At 33.3% G+C, this 27,388-nt stretch overlaps 1 protein-coding gene across 5 annotated transcripts; it reads right to left on the bottom strand.

Annotated features, from left to right (window-relative positions):
* Positions 1 to 3,528: 3,528 nt before the first annotated feature.
* Positions 3,529 to 26,753, bottom strand: LOC134691993 (cationic amino acid transporter 4-like). 5 transcript variants are annotated; one of them, XM_063552312.1, is made up of 5 exons: positions 26,596 to 26,753; positions 23,612 to 23,662; positions 17,626 to 19,256; positions 8,506 to 8,614; positions 3,529 to 6,395 (listed from the first exon to the last, which is right to left on the bottom strand). In XM_063552312.1, exons 2-5 carry the CDS (start codon positions 23,616 to 23,618, stop codon positions 6,196 to 6,198), a joined length of 1,947 nt encoding a protein of 648 aa, XP_063408382.1. In that variant the 5' UTR covers positions 23,619 to 23,662; positions 26,596 to 26,753; the 3' UTR covers positions 3,529 to 6,195. The 5 variants fall into 5 exon arrangements, with proteins under 5 accessions (XP_063408382.1, XP_063408380.1, XP_063408384.1 ...); XM_063552310.1 differs by having other exon boundaries at positions 26,581 to 26,752; XM_063552314.1 differs by lacking the exon at positions 23,612 to 23,662.
* Positions 26,754 to 27,388: the final 635 nt, after the last annotated feature.

The raw sequence follows: 27,388 nt of genomic DNA, 5'->3' as shown, positions 1-27,388 counted from the left end.
AGGATAGCCAAGATGTGAATGATTTGACAGTTCATACTAAAAACCTCAAATTTGCCTTCAACTTTGATTTTCAAATAAATTGTAATTGACATTACAACAAAGATAACTGTTAATGATGTTCTAAGAATGTCCTGTACCAAGTCAGTAATACGATAATCTAATAGTTTCTATGTATGTTGCATGTATGTTGTATTGTCAGAGTTTTTTTGTTGCACTTCAGTGTTCTGTAGTTGTTTTCTTCTTATAGTTGATGATGTGTTTCTCTCGGTTTCAGTATGTAAACCGGATTTGTTTTCTCTCAAATTGATAACTGACTTTTATGTATACTACTGTTGCTTTTACATGTTTTATTTATACGTTCATCATATATAAGAAGATGTGGTATGAGTGTCAACTCTCCATGAATGTTTACGATACATATATGTGTATGATATATGTCTGTTTGTTTGATTGACACAATGTTGTCAATATAATAGAATTTTCTGAAACTACTTGAGAGGATTAGCTAACTATAAAACCAGGTTAAATCCACCATACTTTAAATAAGAAAATGCTTATACCTCATCAGAAATATAAGAGTCGCTTTTCATTTGTGTGATTGGACTTTCTGTTTTGAATTTTCTTTCGAGCTCGGTATTATTGTTATTTTACTTTTTTCTAACCAATAAAAAATGAGATGAGTGTAATGAAACGTTTAGTGGTTGTGACCTTTTAATAGTTCGTAAAAAGTAACAAATTCTATACATATAAAATAAATTTTATTTTCAACAAAATAAAAGATCAACAGTTACTCATTATAACATGTTAGTAGAACAACAATTTAGTGTCTGACTCTATTTTTAATTAAGAATATAATCATTTTAATTAGTTTTCTCTAGAAAAAATATGGACAGGCACATTTAATAAAATATTTTTTAAACTAACATTTAACATATTTATATGTTTAACAACATGTAACACTGCTTGATTATATTGTTGTTGCCTCCCTTGGCACGAGATAAATAATTTCCATCAAAAACAAAAATGAGCGCGCTCGATTTCGCAAACTACATGTAGTCCATATTTTTGTACAAAAACATTTTATATTTTGTAAAAAAAAACATGTTCCTTTGAACCTGCATGAATACTACTACGCTCGATTTCGCAAACTACATGTAGTCCATATTTTTGTAAAACAAACATTTCTTTTTTTTGGGAAAAAACATGTTCCTTTGAACCTGCATGAACATATACTACTGTGTAATTTCAGATTGATGTTTGGTTATTTTGATTTTGTATTTTTCATATGAAGATGTTTGCTAAAATTTATATAAAACATTATTTTAAATAATGTCGAATCATGAGTTACGATAAATTTTAAAAACGATTCTCAGCGAAAAAAGATTAGTTAAACAAAATAAGATATATATTTGCAAAAGGAGAAAAGGAATGTAAAGTATTATATATTAATTTTTATAGGTGGGATAATCCTTGAATATTTCTTATATATATAATATAAGAAGGACGGAAACCCTGTTACTCATAACATTCAATAGCAGACAAATGTGACGTTACGTCTCTCTAACGTGTACTTCAAATGTTTACTCCAGTTTGGTTTAATTTTTTTGAACAGTCATATGGTGTGCATATAACGTCTAAACCAATCAGAACGTTTAAAACTTGTGACGTCTAAACCGTTAATCAGGTTGTGAACAGTGTATTAAAGGCAGTACACACATGAAATAAATAAATGTAGTAAAAAACATTAGTTTACAAGTATTCAAATGTTAATTCTAATCCATTGCCGATAACCTTATTGAAACTTCGACCGTGTATGTCAAACATGCAATCGAAACATTTTTGAATGAACACCGATTAAAACATTAAATACAATGAAACAGAAACATTTTACTTATGTACCTCGACTTGTTAATCTCTGTTTTTGTTTAACCTTTTACGGATATTATGACTGGCTTTGCAGACATTAATAATTTATCTGGTCCATTAGAAAACCCCTGACAGACATCATGGATTGTGTTTTGTTAAATTATAAAAGTTTTCTCTTTGAATTATACCCAATACATTTAGCTAATGTTCTGAGAAGTCCTTTCCATAATTACTCGATCGGCATGCTAGAATTTTGTTCTCATGGATACCAACAACAAAAGGTCACATATAAATAAACCCTACACGATTTAATCAGAAATGGATTTATCATAGGAACTTAAGTATCATAGTAGGATAAAGATTGAACTTTCATGGTTATAAAAAAAAACATTTGAAAGCACTTATAGTGATTTCCTAGCGATACATTTTATAGCTTAGCGGCCATGTTAGATATCGTTACAGCTTGTTGTGTCTTAACCAGGAAAGTCTGCAGGCTGTTCATTTCATTTATTGTGTGAAATTATTGTCAATTCATTTAAAAGAAATAGCTTACCTATCGACAGTTCCAGGGAAATGGTTTGAGACTTTTTAATGAAGAATATAAAAAGAGGAATGATTAATTTTAATTAAATTTATGCCACGTGCTTCAAAATTTTAAAGACTTTCGGTTACGACATCCTACATATAGATACCACTAATGATGTTGCACACGATGGTGTAAAGTTAATTCGTCAAATTCTGCAATAACTAGTTATTTAAGCCACATATAAATGCAAAAATATTAATACCATTATATTCTCAATTAATAGACTGATAGTTGTGTAATCTTATCAATTTCTATTTTTAAATTTCTTAAATGCACAACTTTTCAATTCATTTTTGTCCCATCTTTCAGAGTGTAACATACTTTTAATTTTATATAAGAACATGAACCATGTTGTTGAATAAAAGAATAACAATTTATTCTCTTAAAGGGGCACTAGCTACGATATATATAAAAAAATAAAGTCTGATTTTTTTTAGATCAATCATTAATCAAATTGGAATAATGAAATAATAATTTGCTTTTAGCAATCAATTTCCTTTAATTTTGTTGAAATAAGCGATTAAACATAATTTTTGACTGATTCGCTTGCAAGTGAAAACGTCATCATCATTCTAACCGGTATTCATGTGAACTTCAAGTTAACTCCTAGCTAGAGATTGACAACGCATGCATTGTACGTGTACTGGTTATTTAAATAAAAAGAATGTCAACAATGAAAGTGAAACTACGGTAAATCATTTGATTACTAATTCGATGCACATAAAATCATTCTTATATGGTTAAAAACAATTAGAAACATCTATTTTTAATCTATAAAATAAAATCAAACAGACCTATAAAAATGCAATTGCACGTGTTGTTTTAATCTATTCGTATCTTTATTTTTGTTTACATCGCTTATATGGTCATCTGAGGTCAAATCGATAGTTAATTAGATGGCGTCTGGACTAAAATACACACGAAACGAACCTATATATTATCTACCCCATGCTCTGTAAACTGTTTATTTTAGACTTTTGATAGTTTGGATAAATGTTTTACATTGTTATAAACCAAATATGAGAATTTGAGTCAAATCGGTTACAATGAATTTGACAGCTAGTGCCCCTTTAAAGCATCTTTGTGCTGTTAAGTTAACATTATACAAATATTATTTTCGTTTATAGTAGAAGGTCGATTTAATGTTGCATTACTGTAAATATTGACACTGCAATCTCCCATAGGAACTCCTTTTACGACTCAAACTGTACCACTTTTACTATGAAGTTTTGAAAAAAATCTTATCCTAGAATTGAAAGTTAATTTGCACCACAATTTTTTTCAAAGGTCAAAATATAGGGCTGTGCGGCATATTTTTACCGTTTATATGCCCTGAACTTCTCAGAGTTTAAACTAACACTACCCCCTCCTCGAATGAAAGGTTATCACAGATCTCTATGTAAACAATATATATAAAAAAGAAGATGTGGTATGATTGCCAATGAGACAACTATCCACAAAATGCACATGTAAATGTACTGGTAACATTCCAAAGTTATGTCTCTATGAGATGGTACACAGAGAGCATAACTGGGAACCAGTATGTAAACAAAAATTAATTTTCTATGAATATTCAAGATCTCCCCAAAAGAGGCGTGTTTTGAGAAACAGTTGTATTTGCAAAGCCTTAAGCTTGAAGCAATGGTTGATCCTTTTCATAATTGGTGTTCAATTTGGCGTGAAATGTTCATGTCAATCCATTGCATATTAGGTGTGCATAATGATACTTACATTTGTTCATCAAAATTATAAAATAAATCAGTTGAAATTTACAAAACACAGGGGGGGAAAATAACAGGTTATAAAAAGGAAGATGCGCTAAAATAGCCAATCCAACAACTCTCCTTACACCTGATGTATTTTCCTCGATTTAACTTTGTGACCCGAATTTGTTTTTACTTAATCAAACTATCATGATTAGGAAATAACGGTATGCTACTGTTGCCCTTATTTACGGACCATTTTTATACCAATATGTATAACAACACAATATGTAGTTACATGAAGTTCAATAAAGTTTCCAATGTAATAAGATTATTATAGATGTTACATATGATGATACCATTCACAAGCAAGCATAAGTAATACACAAAACAATTGATATTATCCGACATCATTATATATCGTAATCAGTTTTTAATAATAATAAAAAAAAAGAACAATATACTGCAATCATTCAAATGAAGACTATGTTCACTTCACTCTTTTAAGGGTGTTTATATAGATCCGCAGATCCAGATTGTATGAAGGACAGTTGAAAAATAAGTGGTTTTCATCTTCAATTTCAAATAAATTACATCAGAGTACTGATGAATATGAACTTACAATGAATATGAAATCATTATATACAATGTATGGCGAAAATAAATCATAAAAAATATACCATGATGCTGATCATTACAAAAATCAAGTTCATCTTAAGTGTTTGTATATAATCTACTTGTACTCTACTTGTACACAGTACAGTCAACTTGAACGAAACAAAGATGTATTTTGGCAGCGTCCAACTAAATGATGTACATACCCTTGACATTTAAAAACCTTGCAGCTATGTTAACAATTAAAGCTTTTTTTTTTTTACAGATTTAGGAATAATATAACCTTTTTAAACTGACACGAATGTGCTTCATTACACTCTATTCCCACGGTCGGGTAATTTAAGACCTTTTTAATGTTACTAAATATTTCAATTTTAAACAAAAATATTTTCCTCACTCGTTTTTTCTTAGAAAAATAGAAACTAGCTTTTCGAGAAATAAATAATGTTTTGATATATACAGTTTTTTTTATTTATCAGATCACTCAATTACTTGTCTACCTTTAAAGCCTTATGAATGGTTAAGCTGTTAATGTTGCCAGGTTATAGCCAGGTTTTAAACAGAAACAACTAGCAGGTAAACTATTGCACAATACCACCTTTATCATGGGACATTTTTGCTATTTACAACAGTAAATACATCTAGGATGTAAATATTGTCGATACCTCTCATTCTTATGACATCTTTTGCATTTGCAGTTTTAAAATCTTAAGGACTAATGATAATTTTATTGTAAACTTTGGAATATATTACTAACAACTGGTTTACCTACTGGTTTTACGAAGATGCATATGAATCTTGTACATACTTGTAACAATAACAACCATGCTTTAGATTTCAAAATGGTGGCTTTATACAGATCCATATGAATCTTGTATATACTTGTAACATTACCAACAATGCTTTAGATTTTAAAATGGTTGCTTTACATTAATCCATATGAATCTTGTACATACTAGTAAAATCACCAACAATGCTTTAGATTTTAAAATGGTGGCTTTACATAGATACATATGAATCTTGTAAGTAACCATGGTAACGTTACAAACAATGCTTTAAACTCTGAAATGGTGGCTGTACATAGATCTATATGAATAGTGTACGTAAAATACCCAACAAATCTTTAGATTTTAAAAAGTGGCTATACATAGATCAATACGAATCATGTACGTACAATTATTAATATTTTTTTTCATATCTAAAAAGATGGTTTAACATAGATCCATACGAGTATTTGACATAACATCAAGAGCAATTCTTTCAAATCTGAAATGGTAGCTTTCATAGAACCATAAGGTGGGCTACATAGAACCATATGAATCGTGTACGTAACATAATCAACATTCCTTTAGAATTTGAAAAGGTGGCTATACATATTCCATACGTAACAACACCCACAATGCTTTATATTTTGAAATGGAGGCTTTACATAGAACCATATGAATCTTGGACGTAAGCTTCGTCTGTGTTACGTTTTGGTTGTTGCTCTCGTATATCTTCTTCCAATCTTTGCATGGAAGTAGTCAGTTCTGCATCGCCTGTATAATTTATCATCTGATCATAGACTTCCGGTTGATTACGCTCGTGACTGTGCCAGATACCATAACAGAAATACAGCAACAAACCTGAGGGAAAATATTTGATTTCAATGTAACAAGTGCAAAGATTATTTTGGAAAACAGATTTTATCCGAAAGAATTTGATAAAAAAAAATCAATATTATACAATCTGCATTTCACGACGATACTATTTATAAAGAAAGATCTGCGAATGTTTAATTTTCTGTGGTCAAGCGGGACAGCTACAGTACAGGCGAATTGGTTTTCACGATATCTCAGTAGCATGGGTTCGAATCCCGGCGAGGGAAGAACAACAAATTTGCGAAAGCAAATTTACAGCTCTGACATTGTTGGGTTAATGTTTAGACAAGTTGTATATACATAATGTACACAGTCATGTATCAGACGACGTTAGATTAAAACTGACGAGGAAGGTAACACACGGCCACCGAAAGCTTTATTATTGTGAAGCCCGGGTGGTCGTGTGGTCTAGCGGGACGGCTACAGAGCAGGCGATTTGGTATCACGATATCTCATCAGTAACATGGGTTCGAATCCCGGCGAGGGAAGAACAAAAAATTGGCGAAAGTAAATTTACAGATCTTACATTGTTGGGTTGATGTTTAGACGAGTTGTATATATATATATATTACTAGAACACACCCGTGATATCGCGGGTCCGTGACTGAATTAAATTATAAAACTATGCGCAAGCCTTATTTTAGTAACGTCATGCCGATTATATTAAGATACACAGTTTTCTCTGCTTTCAAATCTTTCTGTTTGAACCCGTCGAACTGGAACTTATGAATTATTGGTAATATTAATTATTTGGAAAACAAAAGGTCCTGGAATGGATTTTAGTCAACAACATTGTCCTATATTAGTAATAAATAAAGTTGAATTCTTTGATTCGCTGTTTTACGTCATGCCCGCTAACAAATTGAAAACTGTACCTATACGCCTTATTTTAGTCCAGATTTTTAGTATTCATATTGTTAACTTAGAAAGTCATACTGATTAAAATACTACAATAGGTAACAATTTGACAATATAGTAGTGTCAACCCTGTGATTATGACCCGTGTATATAGCATATTAATCCTGAATACACAGTGTGTTGGTGCGCCTGTCAGATGCGGAACGTACAGATAAGGTAATAGGTAATAGGTGAATATCATATTGGTATCGGTATCGGACTCGACCCGGAACTTCTTAATTATTGGCAATATTAATAACGTGGAAAACAAAAGGGCCTGGAGTGGTGTAATTTTTAATCTACACCTTTGTACTATATTAGTTATATATAAAGTTGAATTCTTTGATTCGTCGTTTTTACGTGATGACGGCTGACAAATTGGACCTCGTAATTTTAGTATTATAGATAACATCTCCATGCCTTATATATTATGTACTGTAGTACGCCGCTAAATTAAAACTGACGAGGAACGGTAACACACGGCCACCGCAAGCTTAATTTTTGTGAAGCCCAGGTGGTCGTGTGGTCTAGCGGGACGGCTGCAGTGCAGGCGATTTGGTGTCACGATATCTAAGAAGCATGGGTTCATATCCTGAACAAAAAATAAACATTGTTGAGTTCATGTTTAGACGAGTTGTATATGAATAACATATAATATCTTATGATCATATTATTTAATGTTTTCAGTCATTACGTACTTCTTTTGAGGTACTCAAATAGATTCATAATTAATAGTTTGAAACAATACTTGGGCGACCAGGAGTTGATTTCACAAGAAAATTGCGACTAAGATTGAGAGAAATACCGGTATCTTGTATAGTCATGGTTTCATGTATGTCTTAATCTTATATTCCGTCAACTGAAGTGTTGGTCTAAAAGGTTGTATTTTCTATTTGCAAAGGTTTACAGGTAAACATAATGTTTAACACTGTTTAACCCCGCCAGATTAACATAATGTTTAACCATGTTTAACCTCGCAAGATTAACATAATGTTTTACCCTGTTTAACCCCGTGTGTAACATATTTGATATTCGTTCAATTTTATACATAAATACATGTAAGGCCGTTAGTTTTCCCGATTGAATTGTTTTACATTGTCATTTCGAGGCCTTTTATAACTGACTATATGGTATGGGCTTTGCTCATTGTTGAAGTCCGTGCGGTGACCTATAGTTAACTCTAATGATTTCAACTTACCTATAGCTATCCAAATGGCTAGTCGGATCCACGTCAAGTGGTTTAACGTCATCATCAAACAAACATTACAAAACATACTGAGACATGGTATTACTGGAACAAATGGCATCTGAAACATTACAAAACATACTGAGACATGGTATAACTGGAACAAATGGCATCTGAAACATTGCAAAACATACTGAGACATGGTATTACTGGAACAGATGGCATCTGAAACATTGCAAAACATACTGAGACATGGTATTACTGATACATATGGCATCTGAAACATTACAAAACATACTGAGACATGGTATTACTGGAACATATGGCATCTGAAACATTACAAAACATACTGAGACATGGTATTACTGGAACAAATGGCATCTGAAACATTACAAAACATACTGAGACATGGTATTACTGGAACAAATGGCATCTGAAACATTACAAAACATACTGAGACATGGTATTACTGGAACATATGGCATCTGAAACATTACAAAACATACTGAGACATGGTATTACTGGAACAAATGGCATCTGAAACATTACAAAACATACTGAGACATGGTATTACTGGAACAAATGGCATCTAAAACATTACAAAACATACTGAGACATGGTATTACTGGAACAAATGTCATCTGAAACATTACAAAACATACTGAGACATGGTATTACTGGAACAAATGGCATCTGAAACATTACAAAACATACTGAGACATGGTATTACTGGAACAAATGGCATCTGAAACATTACAAAACATACTGAGACAAGGTATTACTGGAACATATGGCATCTGAAACATTACAAAACATACTGAGACGTGGTATTACTGGAACAAATGTCATCTGAAACATTACAAAACATACTGAGACGTGGTATTACTGGAACAAATGGCATCTGAAACATTACAAAACATACTGAGACATGGTATTACTGGAACAAATGGCATCTGAAACATTACAAAACATACTGAGACATGGTATTACTGGAACAAATGTCATCTAAAACATTGCAAAACATACTGAGACATGGTATTACTGGAACAAATGGCATCTAAAACATTACAAAACATACTGAGACATGGTATAACTGGAACAAATGGCATCTGAAACATTACAAAACATACTGAGACATGGTATTACTGGAACAAATGGCATCTAAAACATTGCAAAACATACTGAGACATGGTATAACTGGAACAAATGGCATCTGAAACATTACAAAACATACTGAGACATGGTATTACTGGAACAAATGGCATCTAAAACATTGCAAAACATACTGAGACATGGTATTACTGGAACAAATGGCATCTGAAACATTACAAAACATACTGAGACATGGTATTACTGGAACAAATGGCATCTGAAACATTACAAAACATACTGAGACATGGTATTACTGGAACAAATGGCATCTGAAACATTACAAAACATACTGAGACATGGTATTACTGGAACAAATGTCATCTAAAACATTACAAAACATACTGAGACATGGCATAACTGGAACAAATGGCATCTGAAACATTACAAAACATACTGAGACATGGTATTACTGGAACAAATGTCATCTAAAACATTGCAAAACATACTGAGACATGGTATTACTGGAACAAATGGCATCCGAAACATTACAAAACATACTGAGACATGGTATTACTGGAACAAATGGCATCCGAAACATTACAAAACATACTGAGACATGGTATTACTGGAACAAATGGCATCTGAAACATTACAAAACATACTGAGACATGGTATTACTGGAACAAATGTCATCTAAAACATTACAAAACATACTGAGACATGGTATTACTGGAACAAATGGCATCTAAAACATTACAAAACATACTGAGACATGGTATTACTGGAACAAATGTCATCTGAAACATTACAAAACATACTGAGACATGGTATTACTGGAACAAATGGCATCTGAAACATTACAAAACATACTGAGACATGGTATTACTGGAACAAATGGCATCTGAAACATTACAAAACATACTGAGACATGGTATTACTGGAACAAATGGCATCTGAAACATTACAAAACATACTGAGACAAGGTATTACTGGAACATATGGCATCTGAAACATTACAAAACATACTGAGACGTGGTATTACTGGAACAAATGTCATCTGAAACATTACAAAACATACTGAGACGTGGTATTACTGGAACAAATGGCATCTGAAACATTACAAAACATACTGAGACATGGTATTACTGGAACAAATGGCATCTGAAACATTACAAAACATACTGAGACATGGTATTACTGGAACAAATGTCATCTAAAACATTGCAAAACATACTGAGACATGGTATTACTGGAACAAATGGCATCTAAAACATTACAAAACATACTGAGACATGGTATAACTGGAACAAATGGCATCTGAAACATTACAAAACATACTGAGACATGGTATTACTGGAACAAATGGCATCTAAAACATTGCAAAACATACTGAGACATGGTATTACTGGAACAAATGGCATCTGAAACATTACAAAACATACTGAGACATGGTATTACTGGAACAAATGGCATCTGAAACATTACAAAACATACTGAGACATGGTATTACTGGAACAAATGGCATCTGAAACATTACAAAACATACTGAGACATGGTATTACTGGAACAAATGTCATCTAAAACATTACAAAACATACTGAGACATGGTATAACTGGAACAAATGGCATCTGAAACATTACAAAACATACTGAGACATGGTATTACTGGAACAAATGTCATCTAAAACATTGCAAAACATACTGAGACATGGTATTACTGGAACAAATGGCATCCGAAACATTACAAAACATACTGAGACATGGTATTACTGGAACAAATGGCATCTGAAACATTACAAAACATACTGAGACATGGTATTACTGGAACAAATGGCATCTGAAACATTACAAAACATACTGAGACATGGTATTACTGGAACAAATGTCATCTAAAACATTACAAAACATACTGAGACATGGTATTACTGGAACAAATGGCATCTAAAACATTACAAAACATACTGAGACATGGTATTACTGGAACAAATGTCATCTGAAACATTACAAAACATACTGAGACATGGTATTACTGGAACAAATGGCATCTGAAACATTACAAAACATACTGAGACATGGTATTACTGGAACAAATGGCATCTGAAACATTACAAAACATACTGAGACATGGTATTACTGGAACAAATGGCATCTGAAACATTACAAAACATACTGAGACATGATATTACTGGAACAAATGACATCTGAAACATTACAAAACATACTGAGACATGGTATTACTGGAACAAATGGCATCTGAAACATTAGAAAACATACTGAGACATGATATTACTGGAACAAATGGCATCTAAAACATTACAAAACATACTGAGACATGGTATTACTGGAACAAATGTCATCTAAAACATTACAAAACATACTGAGACATGGTATTACTGGAACAAATGGCATCTAAAACATTACAAAACATACTGAGACATGGTATTACTGGAACAAATGGCATCTGAAACATTACAAAACATACTGAGACATGGTATTACTGGAACAAATGGCATCTGAAACATTACAAAACATACTGAGACATGATATTACTGGAACAAATGTCATCTAAAACATTACAAAACATACTGAGACATGGTATTACTGGAACAAATGGCATCTGAAACATTACAAAACATACTGAGACATGGTATTACTGGAACAAATGGCATCTGAAACATTACAAAACATACTGAGACATGGTATTACTGGAACAAATGGCATCTGAAACATTACAAAACATACTGAGACAAGGTATTACTGGAACATATGGCATCTGAAACATTACAAAACATACTGAGACATGGTATTACTGGAACAAATGTCATCTGAAACATTACAAAACATACTGAGACATGGTATTACTGGAACAAATGGCATCTGAAACATTACAAAACATACTGAGACATGGTATTACTGGAACAAATGTCATCTAAAACATTACAAAACATACTGAGACATGGTATTACTGGAACAAATGGCATCTGTAACATTACAAAACATACTGAGACATGGTATTACTGGAACAAATGGCATCTGAAACATTACAAAACATACTGAGACATGGTATTACTGGAACAGATGGCATCTAAAACATTACAAAACATACTGAGACATGGTATTACTGGAACAAATGTCATCTGAAACATTACAAAACATACTGAGACATGGTATTACTGGAACAAATGGCATCTGAAACATTACAAAACATACTGAGACATGGTATTACTGGAACAAATGGCATCTGAAACATTACAAAACATACTGAGACATGGTATTACTGGAACAAATGGCATCTAAAACATTGCAAAACATACTGAGACATGGTATTACTGGAACAAATGTCATCTAAAACATTACAAAACATACTGAGACATGATATTACTGGAACAGATGGCATCTGAAACATTACAAAACATACTGAGACATGGTATTACTGGAACAAATGGCATCTGAAACATTACAAAACATACTGAGACATGGTATTACTGGAACATATGGCATCTGAAACATTACAAAACATACTGAGATATGGTATTACTGGAACAAATGGCATCTGAAACATTACAAAACATACTGAGACATGGTATTACTGGAACAAATGGCATCTGAAACATTACAAAACATACTGAGACATGGTATTACTGGAACAAATGGCATCTGAAACATTACAAAACATACTGAGACATGGTATTACTGGAACAAATGGCATCTGAAACATTACAAAACATACTGAGACATGGTATTACTGGAACAAATGGCATCTGAAACATTACAAAACATACTGAGACATGGTATTACTGAAACAGATGGCATCTGAAACATTACAAAACATACTGAGACATGGTATTACTGGAACAAATGGCATCTGAAACATTACAAAACATACTGAGACATGGTATTACTGGAACAAATGGCATCTGAAACATTACAAAACATACTGAGACATGGTATTACTGGAACAAATGGCATCTGAAACATTACAAAACATACTGTGACATGGTATTACTGGAACAAATGGCATCTGAAACATTACAAAACATACTGAGACATGGTATTACTGGAACAAATGGCATCTTGAACATTACAAAACATACTGAGACATGGTATTACTGGAACAAATAGCATCTGAAACATTACAAAACATACTGAGACATGGTATTACTGGAATAAATGGCTTCTGAAACATTACAAAACATACTGAGACATGGTATTACTGGAACAGATGGCATCTGAAACATTACAAAACATACTGAGACATGGTATTACTGGAACAAATGGCATCTGAAACATTAAAAAACATACTTAGACATGGTATTACTGGAACAAATGGCATCTGAAACATTACAAAACATACTGAGACATGGTATTACTGGAATAAATGGCTTCTGAAACATTACAAAACATACTGAGACATGGTATTACTGGAACAGATGGCATCTGAAACATTACAAAACATACTGAGACATGGTATTACTGGAACAAATGGCATCTTGAACATGGTATTACTGGAATAAATGGCTTCTGAAACATTACAAAACATACTGAGACATGGTATTACTGGAACAGATGGCATCTGAAACATTACAAAACATACTGAGACATGGTATTACTGGAACAGATGGCATCTGAAACATTACAAAACATACTGAGACATGGTATTACTGGAACAAATGGCATCTGGAACATTACAAATCATACTGAGACATGGTATTACTGGAACAAATGGCATCTAAAACATTACAAAACATACTGAGGCATGGTATTACTGGAACAAATGGCATCTGAAACATTACAAAACATACTGAGACATGGTATTACTGGAACATATGGCATCTGAAACATTACAAAACATACTGAGACATGGTATTACTGGAACAAATGGCATCTAAAACATTACAAAACATACTGAGACATGGTATTACTGGAACAAATGGCATCTGAAACATTACAAAACATACTGAGACATGGTATTACTGGAACAAATGGCATCTTAAACATTACAAAACATACTGAGACATGGTATTACTGGAACAAATGGCATCTGAAACATAACAAAACATACTGAGGCATGGTATTACTGGAACAAATGGCATCTAAAACATTACAAAACATACTGAGACATGGTATTACTGGAACAAATGGCATCTGAAACATTACAAAACATACTGAGGCATGGTATTACTGGAACATATGGCATCTGAAACATTACAAAACATACTGAGACATGGTATAACTGGAACAAATGGCATCTGAAACATTACAAAACATACTGAGACATGGTATTACTGGAACAAATGGCATCTGAAACATTACAAAACATACTGAGGCATGGTATTACTGGAACAGATGGCATCTGAAACATTACAAAACATACTGAGACATGGTATTACTGGAACAAATGGCATCTGAAACATTACAAAACATACTGAGACATGGTATTACTGGAACATATGGCATCTGGAACATTACAAAACATACTGAGACATGGTATTACTGGAACAAATGGCATCTAAAACATTACAAAACATACTGAGACATGGTATTACTGGAACAAATGGCATCTGAAACATTACAAAACATACTGAGACATGGTATTACTGGAACAAATGGCATCTGAAACATTACAAAACATACTGAGACATGGTATTACTGGAACATATGGCATCTGGAACATTACAAAACATACTGAGACATGGTATTACTGGAACAAATGGCATCTAAAACATTACAAAACATACTGAGGCATGGTATTACTGGAACAAATGGCATCTGAAACATAACAAAACATACTGAGACATGATATTTCTGGAACAAATGGCATCTGAAACATTACAAATCATACTGAGACATTGTATTACTGGAACAAATGGCATCTGGAACATTACAAAACATACTGAGACATGGTATTACTGGAACAAATGGCATCTGAAACATTACAAAACATACTGAGACATGCTATTACTGGAACAAATGGCATCTGAAACATTACAAAACATACTGAGACATGGTATTACTGGAACAAATGGCATCTGAAACATTACAAAACATACTGAGACATGGTATTACTGGAACAAATGGCATCTGAAACATTACAAAACATACTGAGACATGGTATTACTGGAACATATGGCATCTGAAACATTACAAAACATACTGAGACATGGTATTACTGGAACATATGGCATCTGAAACATTAAAAAACATACTGAGACATGGTATTACTGGAACATATGGCATCTGAAACATTACAAAACATACTGAGACATGGTATTACTGGAACATATGGCATCTGAAACATTAAAAAACATACTGAGACATGGTATTACTGGAACAAAAGGCATCTGAAACATTAAAAAACATACTGAGACATGGTATTACTGGAACATATGGCATCTGAAACATTACAAAACATACTGAGACATGGTATTACTGGAACAAATGGCATCTGAAACATTGCAAAACATACTGAGACATTGTATTACTGGAACATATGGTATCTGAAACATTGTAAAACATACTGAGACATGGTATTACTGGAATAAATGGCATCTGAAACAGCAACAGATTGTTGTGTAGTTGTTCTTTCTGTATAATCATCTGTTGTTCTCCTCTGGTAGTTTTCCGTTGTTGTTTTTTTTTGTGGCGTAGTCAATTTTTGTTTTATAGATATATAGGAAGATGTGGTGTGAGTGCCAATGAGACAACTCTCCTTCTAAATAACAATTTTAAAAAAGTAAACCATTATAGGTCAATGTACGGCCTTCAACACGCAAGGAGCCTTGGCTCACACCTAACAAAAAGCTATAAAGGGCCCCAAAATTACTAGTGTAAAACCATTCAAACGGGAAAACCAACGACTTATGAGTTTGAATGTTCTTCTGGTATATTTCACATCTTTGTGTTTGTCTGTGTTTTACTCAACAAGTTTCGTGTACATGTATATTGTAATCTTAATGTAAAATAAACAATAAATCCAAGAATGCAGACATTCAATAAGATATATCAAATACGTGTGTTTGGGTGACTGTGTTCGTGTGACAGACATTTCTTCGTGAAAAACTGTGAGTTAGTATTTGTTATGGCTTTCATACTTAAAAGTGTCGGTCATGTCAAGAATATAGTTTTCTTAAAAATTTAAGTCCGAATTTCAAGTGAATAAAAATGCACATTTTTGACGCTTTTGACATTAATACATATATGAAGGCCGTACCTTGACCTAGATACAATGCTATAATGATTAACTTTTATATATTGTTAATTGGATGGAAATTTTTCTCATTGGCACTCATACCGTATCTTCTTATCTCTATATACATTTCAATACTGACATCCGGATAGATTTCAAAGTTTACAACAACAACAAAAAGCCAAAATGCAATTACTGACTTTCTCTTACAAAATCTGAAATACCATGTGCACCCATTTACGTATAATTTGGCTTAAACAATCTGTAAAACCTTACAATTACTTGTATTACTCTATTGCATTTTAGAAGCTAATTTACTCTAATTTCATTGCATATTTGTGTACAAAAAAAAATCACGTACAATCGCATTCAATTTGTCTCAGACATTGCCTATTTTCATACACATTTTCATCTTCTCTAATCTTTAAGTCTGAGTGTGTAGGAGGTAATAAATCAACTGGAAAACGATTTAGTGTCGACTTTTAACCGTTCTCGATTCATTCCCATTATCTTAACACATTAATTGCTTTAAATCGGTCCGTGGAAATAATTATATTTGCTGAGGTTTTGATAAGCGTTTTTTTTATATTAAGAGAAAATCGGCCAGAAAACCATACGATATTCATAAAAGTGTCGAAAACAACATTCATAACTTGATATGTTTGGTACATCATCTTAAAAATCTTTGACAAAGTAAGGGAGGTATACCACAATCGTACCTGTTGGTGACCTTCTGCTGTTGTTTTTTTTATTTGGTCGGGTTGTTGTCTCTTTGACACATTCCCCATTTCCATTCTCAATTGTATGTACATATCTTTAGTTTCAATTGCATAAAATAAAAAAAAATTGCTTACCTGAAATGTTATAAATGCATCATTTTTCTCATGTGCAATCATGATTAGATAGCAAATAACCATACCAGCTGCAAACAGTATTTCTAACAGGATAGCCCACCAAGCACCTGCTCGGAGATAATCAAATCCTACTATTAAAATTAAACAAAAAGATATAATAAAAACAATAATCGAATATGTGGCATATAGAGCTGCTCTACCTGCTGGTACTGTTTTAAGAATTGGAAGGTGGCGTAGTTTTTCTTTCAATTTTCCAAAATCGTCATGACTTTTAGATTTTTTAATTATTGCACTTTCTTCATTTACACCAGATGCTGCGGTATCTAAGTCTTCCTCTTCCGGTTTTAATTTAAACTGACAGTCTCCAACAGACTGGTACCGGACGATTATAACAGCAGCAGCTACAATAGTGTACGCAGACAGTGTTCCAATCGACATGAATTCTACAAGAGTTTCCATTTCAAACATCAAGGACATGAACGCTGATATCAATCCAAAGACAGCAATTCCGACGACGGGCGTTTGTGTTCTTGGATGAACATAACCTAAAACAGAAAACAACAAACCATCTGAAGCCATTGCATAAATTGCTCTTGTGACGGAGAAAGCAGATCCTAACAGTGAAGTTGTTAGTCCAAACAGAGTGCCAAATGCAACAATTACTTTTATCCAATGGGCCCCACGTGTTGCAAATGCCATCGGGAATGCTGCTGTAGGCGAAACTTCAGTGTGCTCTACCATAAGGGTTAATGAAATTGTTGCTAGAACATACAATAGGGATACGATAGATAACGCAAGAAAAGTGCCGAGTGGGATAGACTTTTCGGGCTTTTTCGCTTCTTCCCCAGCAACTGCAATTCCTTCAAATCCTACGTATGCAAAGAAGCATGTAGCTGCACCAGATAATGTTCCTCCGAAACCATACGGGAAGAATCCACCTCTTTTTGGATCAGTCCAGTTTGCAAGATCAGCGAAGTAAAATCCAGCGCAAATGACAAATATTATAACAATTGCGTTGATTAAAGTAAAAACGTTGTTAAAGTTCATTGTAAACTTTGCTCCAGATGCTATTACAATAAAAATGATTATTGATATTGCGAAAGCGATAAAATCGGGATAATCAGAGATCCACTTGGAATCTTTTCCTAAGTGTCCGATATTTTCTATAATTCCAGTTCTTATAGTACCATTAAAAAGGGAATCAATTGCACCACTCCAGGCTCGGGCTACAGATGATGCCCCTAGTAAATGTTCTAGAATAATATTCCATCCAATTATGAAACCCATAAGTTCTCCAATAGCGACAAACGTGTACGTGTAAGCCGATCCCGCTTTTGGTACTCTGGCGCCAAATTCCGAATAACAAAGGGCAGCTAACAAAGCAACAAAGCCCGCAAAGAGGTAGGACAAAATAGCAGACGGTCCAGCTAAATCCTTGACTACGGTTCCAGTTAGAACATAAACACCAGCACCTATCATGTGACCAATCCCGAGTAACGTGAGATCAAACGTGGTAAGGCATCTTTTCAATGGCGTCTCGTACATATCATCTGTCAGTTTTTTCTTGCGCGTCATGGCCTTGACCATGCCATGTAAACACTCCTTCGCCTTTGATGACATGGTCTCTCCGTCTGTAAGAAAAAACAAATATTGAGAACATCATATCCTCTTTATCATTTTGAAAATATGCATTATGATTTAGTTGTCTCTTGACTGTCGTGAAGTGTTAAAGATTGTATATTGTTTTCCTTGCCATTCGTGTCAACTAAGTATCATAAATCTTCAACCATATCTAAAATAGGAGTATTCAAAAACAGCCAGTTATAATATAAAACATTATAATGAGATACCATTTGAAATACATATCAATTATTCGTTCATTGCCAGCTGCAGATGTGCAAAAAATGTTAATCAGACATGGTTTGGATGTGTTATTCTTTATTTTAGATAGTCAAACCCCCTATGAATTGATATGTTGTAACAAGACAGCTACCCTCACATTAAATATGACCAAAACAAACGACAGACACAAACATTATCCAATCTAGCAATAATAGCCTTGAAAATTTAATCTTTTATCGAAGTACACTGAATTATTGGGGTTTTTTTTCATTCTATAAACAATTTATATGTATTTACATTTGTTTAGATTCTTAAAAGCGAAAAGAAACATAACGGTAATGGAAATAAATCTTATCGAAAGGAGTCAGTCTAGACCGCTTAGTAATGTTTCAACTTTTAAAATGAATACACAGGGGAAATGTGGTTAGCAATCTTATGTGAAGGAATTTGTCTATCCAGCAATAATGACGTAAGTGCTTATCCAGAACAATGATTGTTCTGGATAGCACTTACGTCATTATTGCTAGTAGCTAATGATCAAAATGAAAACACACCTCGTCTGAGAACTGATACACAATGGTGGCTTATTTGGTGCTATTATGTTCATCATACGCATAGTCAAATATCCAAGAGGTATTACATACATTTTATAAATATATCCATTTAATACTTTCATCAGGCTAACATTTATTTTGTCTATCATTTCTTATATTTGAAAAGAAGATTAAAATTAGCACCATACCCAAAAGAAATGAAATACGAATACAAAAAAAACAGTTCACAAAGGAAGTCGATGTGCCCAGAGAAAACCAAAATTCCCCGATAGGAAAACTGAAAAACCTAGTCAATTAAGATTGGATTCGAGTGCACCCGCCTGAGCGGGGTTCGAACTCACAATCTTAGTGTTGTATGGTTAGGGAGCTACCATTTGATTTTTATGGGGGGGGGGGGGCTAGTATGAAATTTGAAAAAAATAGGCAGGACAGGAGTTTTGAGTAAAAAAAAAAGGCAGGATGAGACACTTGCAAAAAAAAATTGTCAGGACGACGATTTAGGTAAAAAAAAAAGTCAGATTAAACTAAAAAAAAAAGGCAGGACCGAACAGAGTGAAAAATAAAAAGGCAGGACAGAGATTACAGCTAAAAAAAAAGCAGGACAACATTTTTCATCCTAGCCCCCCCATAAAAATCAAATGGTAGCTCCCTTAGTGATTACAGTAGTAACTACAGTACTTAGATCACTCGGTCACCGAGGCCCCTCCATGTATGATAGAAGACAACACCATGATTAAACGAAATACAATACCATGACTAAAGGAAATACAACACTTTGACCACAGTCAGGGACCACGGACCACAGTCAGGGACCAGAGTCAGGAACGACAGTAGCATGCATACCAACTAACGAAAAGACAATACTATGTATAATAGACAATTAGATTGTATAATAGACAACACCATGACTAAACGAAATACAATACAGACAACACCATGACTAAACGAAATGCAATACTATGACTAAGGGAAATACGACACTTTGACTACAATAACACCAGCAACACAGTGACTAAGAAAAGACAACACTATAATTAAAGGGTGGTCATCAACCCCACAACTGAAGGACTTGTATACTCATTTTAATCTATCAACGCAATCATTTTAAGATGTCCGAGCTGACTGCACGGAATATGTGTTGCTCATTTTTAGTGATGAAAAAGAAAGTGACCTATGGCTGCTGCCCATACTTACATCCACTTCATTTTGGCTCTAGTTAATGTTTGTTTCGCATTGGCTTTCATACAACAACTCCTTATCTTCGTATCGATTATATTCATCGTTGATTATTCTTACAATATAATGTTGTCGGTTTTTTTTTATTATGAATCAAGTGAATTACATAACAATTGTTTGCGAGTTTTGCTGCATGATGTAAGCTTTTCCATTAAACTAATTAAACATGTTTGTCTCATTGACACTCATACCACCTCTTCCTATACCTATTTAATATGTTAAATAATATTATCCTTGGAAATCTAGATATGTTAGAAAATACACGTGCTTAAACGAATGTAATTATTTTATGTCATGTTTTGGTGTCGTTTTAGCTTTAGTAGGCGGTAAATGTTTCAGTAGGTAACACCTCATTCTGTGAGATGAGCATAGGACACGATATCAATTTAAAGAACTATTTCGATATCCGGATCCCTGATTAATATTTGTCGTGTTTTTTTTAATATATACTTATAAGAGTTTAGTATGACGTCTATTTTCACTCAACTAGTACATAATTATAATTGTGTTTGTTAAGGGACCAAGTAAATTCCGCCTCCGAGTACGGGATTTTCTCGCTGTGTTGAAGACCCATTGTATTGGCGGCCTGCACTTTGGTCGGGTTGTTGTTCCTTCGACACATTTCCCGTTTCCCTTCTCAGTTATGTCAAAAACAATATACCGACATAGATGGTATAAACAGGACTACGAGCAAACGTGACTGGGGAAAAATACCAGGCAATATTTACCGGTTCAATATTTCTGTATTTTCAGAGTGGTTATACTTTTATTTAGTTGACTTGTAATCAACATATGTTATCAACTGTAAAAAAAAAATAAAGCCTGCTCTTTATACAAAAAGATTCTCTTTGCATACAACTTTAACTTTCTCGAAAGGGTTTCGCATGAACATAGTGACTCAACATTAAAATATTTAGGGAATACTATCGACCATCAAATATGACCGCCATTTCTAAAAATAAAACATGGAAGATGAAACACTATTGTAATCATTCAATATCACCTATACGGCATACGAGGCTTTAAAACAGCGAAGATTTTATAGAGTAAACACACAAAAATCAACAACTAAGCAAGCATTACAATGTAAGTATAATGTAATTCAACAAAAAAGTATTCACAAAATACCCAATGCAAATATAAAATCGACACGCGCCCATCGCACAAAACAAGCTTATTCTAAATGTGCGTATTGTTATGCATTTACTTTTCTACATTGGCTAGAGGTATAGGGGGAGGGTTGAGATTTCATAAACATGTTTAACCCCGCCGCATTTTAACGCCTGTCCCAAGTCAAGAGCCTCTTGTCCTTGTTAGTCTTGTATTTTGTAATTTTAGTTATTGTGTACAATTTGGAAATTAGTATGGCGTTCATTATCACTGAACTTGTTTAGGGGTCAGCTGAAGGACGCCTCCGGGTGCGGGAATTTCTCGTTACATTGAAGAATTGTTAGTGACCTTCTGCTGCTGGTTTTTTTTTCTATGGTCGGGTTGTTGTCTCTTTGACTTATTCCCCATGTCTATTCTCAATTTTATTTAAATTTGTCTAAGTCGAGACACGTAAATGAATTCAACTGCGACACCAAAATAGCTGGAGGTTCGGCGTAAATTCATACTCGAAAAATGCATGAGCTTTCGAAAGAATTGCAAGATTCTGAGCTGGAAAAAGGGTATGTTAACGGCAGTGATGACCTCTTCCGGGAGAATCTTATTTCTTTACATAATCAACATCTTGGGCCAGTCCTCTTATGTTTTGTATATGCAATCCTGTGTATGCTTAATGTACAAGGACCATGGCCAGTTCAGCAAGGAAGCAGTTTGCATAAGATATAAAAAAGATCCGAGATGAACTTGCTCGGGGAAAACACAACAAGCTTTCAGCTTTTCAGATTTTAAAAAGGGGCTGGTTAAACAACGCTTTAAGTGAAAGTCCATGTATTTATCATAAAAATAAGATACAAAAAGACAGAAACGAAACCTATTGATATATGACGATCAAGTATGTAGTACTACATGTCTTTTAGTAAACAATTTTTTTTAAGCATTCACATTATATCTTTTAAGCATAAGAAATATGTCAATTTCTATTTCAAATTAATATGACATTGTGATAAGATCCTATCATTAAAATGAAATTAGTTTATCATATTTTTAACCTCAATATGTGTTCATTTTAGATTCTGGTTTAATATCCGAAAGTGTACATTTCACATCAAATTGTCAATTACAATATTTTTAGATTTTTATGTTCCATATGGTAACTGAAAATGTCAATTTCACGGAATATATTCATGTAATATATATCATTTCATTAAAACAAACATTCAATTCAAAATATAAATAACAAACTGTACCTGGCATCCTTTTACACCTGATTAATCCCCGGATTACGATAGGTATTACTCCTGTAAACAATTGGTAGAACAAATCACAGGATGATTATAATAATTCATACACTGCCCAACAATCTATATTTAAATATTGATTATGGTAGAAGCAGGAGAAAAGATGTCAATTTCCCTTCGCCATGACAATTCAGTGGTGTTCACCGCATTGATTGGGGATAATTGGGATCGATCGAACCTACGGCTACTTGTAGAATACAGACATGGAAATACCCATAACCTTTATATGGGATTATTATTTGTCAAAATTTAAATTAATTACTGTAATTTATACTGCTCATAAAATCATCGATTGCGTGTAAACAGAAATGTTGATGAAGTTCTGTATAAAGAATGGCTATTTTCTTTCTTAAAGCTTTATATTGAAGTGTTTACTCTAACGTACGTATCCTGTTATTCGATTACATTGTACATTTATTCTTTGTATCTAAATTCACGTGAACTGTCCTACTAAACGTGAAAATATAGCATTTATTTATTGGACGAACATCTTTAAGCAGCAACACAAAATGCAAGATTTCATCGTGTACAATAGTGTCGTGTACAAAAATGCCCCCCCTTTTTTTCAAGGATAACAAATATGATTGTTCATATTTATCCTTATTTAATTGATTTTGTTGAGCAATGAAGAGAAAATAAGCAACGCATGCCGCTTGTAGTTAATATAAGCCCCTTTTATATATTTATTAATGACAAAAGAATAAAAGGTATAGGTTTTTTTTTTAAATAATTTTTAAAATTTAAAATTTTGGAACCCCTCTTTATTCCTAAAATTGAATCTAATGAATGAATTTTATTTCTCATAAACTACAAATTACATTATGTTAAATTTGATGGCCTTCAGCAACTTGTTCGCTACAGTTGTTGAATCACGTACGACTGTACGTTATCAAATTTATGCATATATACATTCAAAGGTTAGTAAAAGTAGTGAAAAATATAATATGTAACAAATGTAAATATATATTAACGACCGTAAAATCGTTTGTAGTTTAAAGTTACAGATACTGGTTGAGAGCTTTTTTAAGGTTAGGTCGAGACTGGGTTAAAATAGGACTGGGTTGAATTGATCTATTAATGGTGAAAAAAAATGACATTGATTTACCAAAGAGGCGGACTTATGTCTGTCTTTTTGGGCTGCGTATTTGATAAAGATATATAGACTGGTTTTTTTTTAAGGAAGATATAGCAAAGTAATTGCTATGTATAACTATCCACCAGAGTTCAAATGAGTTAAATCTAAGCAATTATAGTCAACCCTACGGCTGTAAAACGGTTCGTACATTCCAACTAATTATAGCAGCGTACTTTGTTATAGCCCCCCTTTTTTCGTGGGAAAAATTTGCTTGATTATACAGGGAATCTCTGAGGCATGACTGGATCGGTTCGCCTTTAGGTCATTCAGCACCCCCTCCCCTAATTTATGAAAAGTTCTGGATCCGCCACTGATAGCTGTTCCTGACAGATATCTTCGTAGAATTACATTCTGTAATACTTGTTCCAAAAGAAATAATAGTGTATTTCAGTTGAAACTTTTATTATGAAGAAACTTATATTTTATGGTTCGGCCTTCAACAAAAAAATATTATTTTATAGTCGGCTTTAAAAGACCCATCAGGTCCGAGACAACAGTTATTTCGTAGTGCATTTCTTTTAGACAAAAAATTAAAATTAAAACACTCCCACCTTCGCTTTCTCAATAATGATTTTCAATGTGCTACTCTTGGGACAAATTACACCAACACTATAGAAAACGTCATCAGCTCAAAATCAAAATCATATTCAAAACAGTGTGGTCCTGGCCATTGATTGACGACCTAAATTATCCCATTGACTGGGACAGATTAGGTGAACCTGTGTCGGTAACAATTACTGCTGACTATGTACTTGTTAAAGACACTGAATCTGTGGGGTCACCAAAGGTTCTCAACACCTAAAAAAAGCCATTCGAAAAACGAATCCGGAATAATACGATGTGTTGATTTATATCAATAATATAAATCAAAACATAAAGGTTATTCCTGAATAATTTTTCGAATTATTTTATTATTAAAGGCGTCAAGAACCTTTGGTGACCCCACAGTTTAAATTCTATAATAAGTAAGAAGTGAGCAATGATCGTTACAGATAAACGTTCACCTAATCTGTCCCAGTCAATGGGATAATTTAGGTCGTCAATCAATGGCCAGGACCACACTGTTTTGAATATGATTCTTAACTTGACGACAGACATTTAGTTATGGCAATCACTGAACTACCGGCTCCTGACTTAACTTGACGACAATCATTTAGTTATGGCAATCACTGAACTACCGGCTCCTGACTTAACTTGACGACAAACATTTAGTTATGGCAATCACTGAACTACCGGCTCCTGACTTAACTTGACGACAATCATTTAGTTATGGCAATCACTGAACTACCGGCTCCTGACTTAACTCGGAATGTATACCCAGGTGATGCTTACGAGTTTTACGTAATCATCAGTGAGTGGTACAAGTTCAGTTTTCATGAGTTTAAAATTAAATGACAAGATCTTTTGAAGTCAATTATTATTGTCATGTCAATTTTCGATTTAATTATGCAAATACTTGATGTCACAAAATCTCTGCAGCTGAATCGAGTCACTGAAAAGTTTTTATTCTTTAGAGGTTATAGAGTTTTACATGGAGTATATTTTTAGTTGATCTCAAGGTAATCTAATATTTGCACCCACTGGTACGTCAATAGAGAAAATAAGTAAATGTACAAACCTCAGGTACAAACATTATCTACACAAGGAAAACTCGGTAATATGATGAACAAAAAAAAAACTAAATGCGGTACATACATGTATATCCCCTTCGGAAATACATGCATATTATACGTTATATAAAAAGCTATGTCACAGAATTTTCGTGTGCATTAAATGTACTTACCTCGGAGGTACTGACCTCAGTGAGTTCTGCACCAATTTAATAGACTACAGTGGATTCTGCATTAAGTCAATAATAGACTACAATTTCAGGATGAGCCATAATGTACATACCCGCCACGTAAACACATGTACCGTTTTGTTATTTTTGTATATATGTTACGGTTGAATAAGTAAGTAGATATTTAAATACGATTTAAAATAGAACAGTGAACTGAACCGACTCCGAATATCAATCGTGTGATAATATACTACTTCGAAAAGCTCAAATGAAAATAAAGTATTTCATGAATAAAACATTAAAATATTTAACGAATAAAACAAAACATGAAAAAATAAGTTTGTCCATGTACATGTTAAGCCGCCCTTACCTAATGTATAAATAAAAAAAAGATTATTCTCCAAATTAATGTCAATTCACTAAACACATGCGTTACAAAGCCCAACCTCTACAGTATGAAATACATAATCAAATATATCCACATAAGAACAAAAATACAAAATTATTACTATATTAAAGTTAATATAGATCCTAAATTATAACTATATCCAGGCCAAATAGACATTAATTAACTCAAAAAGGATTTGTGGTTGGATAAACACAATGACAAACTCCTGCATACTGATTGTCATACTTAGGCAGCAACCATTTGATTTTCTGGGAGGGGGCTATGGATTTTTTTTCGGACAATCTATTTTTTTCACGACAAGTCGAAAACAATTTTTTTCTTTCAATTTTAGCATTACATAAAGTGGCAGCTGAGGGTGAAACAAACACATTTTTTTTCTCAGGGTCACAAACAAATTATTTC

Source organism: Mytilus trossulus, chromosome 12 (assembly GCF_036588685.1).
Source record: "Mytilus trossulus isolate FHL-02 chromosome 12, PNRI_Mtr1.1.1.hap1, whole genome shotgun sequence".
In the NCBI taxonomy this organism is placed as follows: domain Eukaryota; kingdom Metazoa; phylum Mollusca; class Bivalvia; order Mytilida; family Mytilidae; genus Mytilus; species Mytilus trossulus.
Note: the sequence above shows the minus strand (reverse complement) of the source record. Positions and strands in the feature narration are given on the sequence as shown.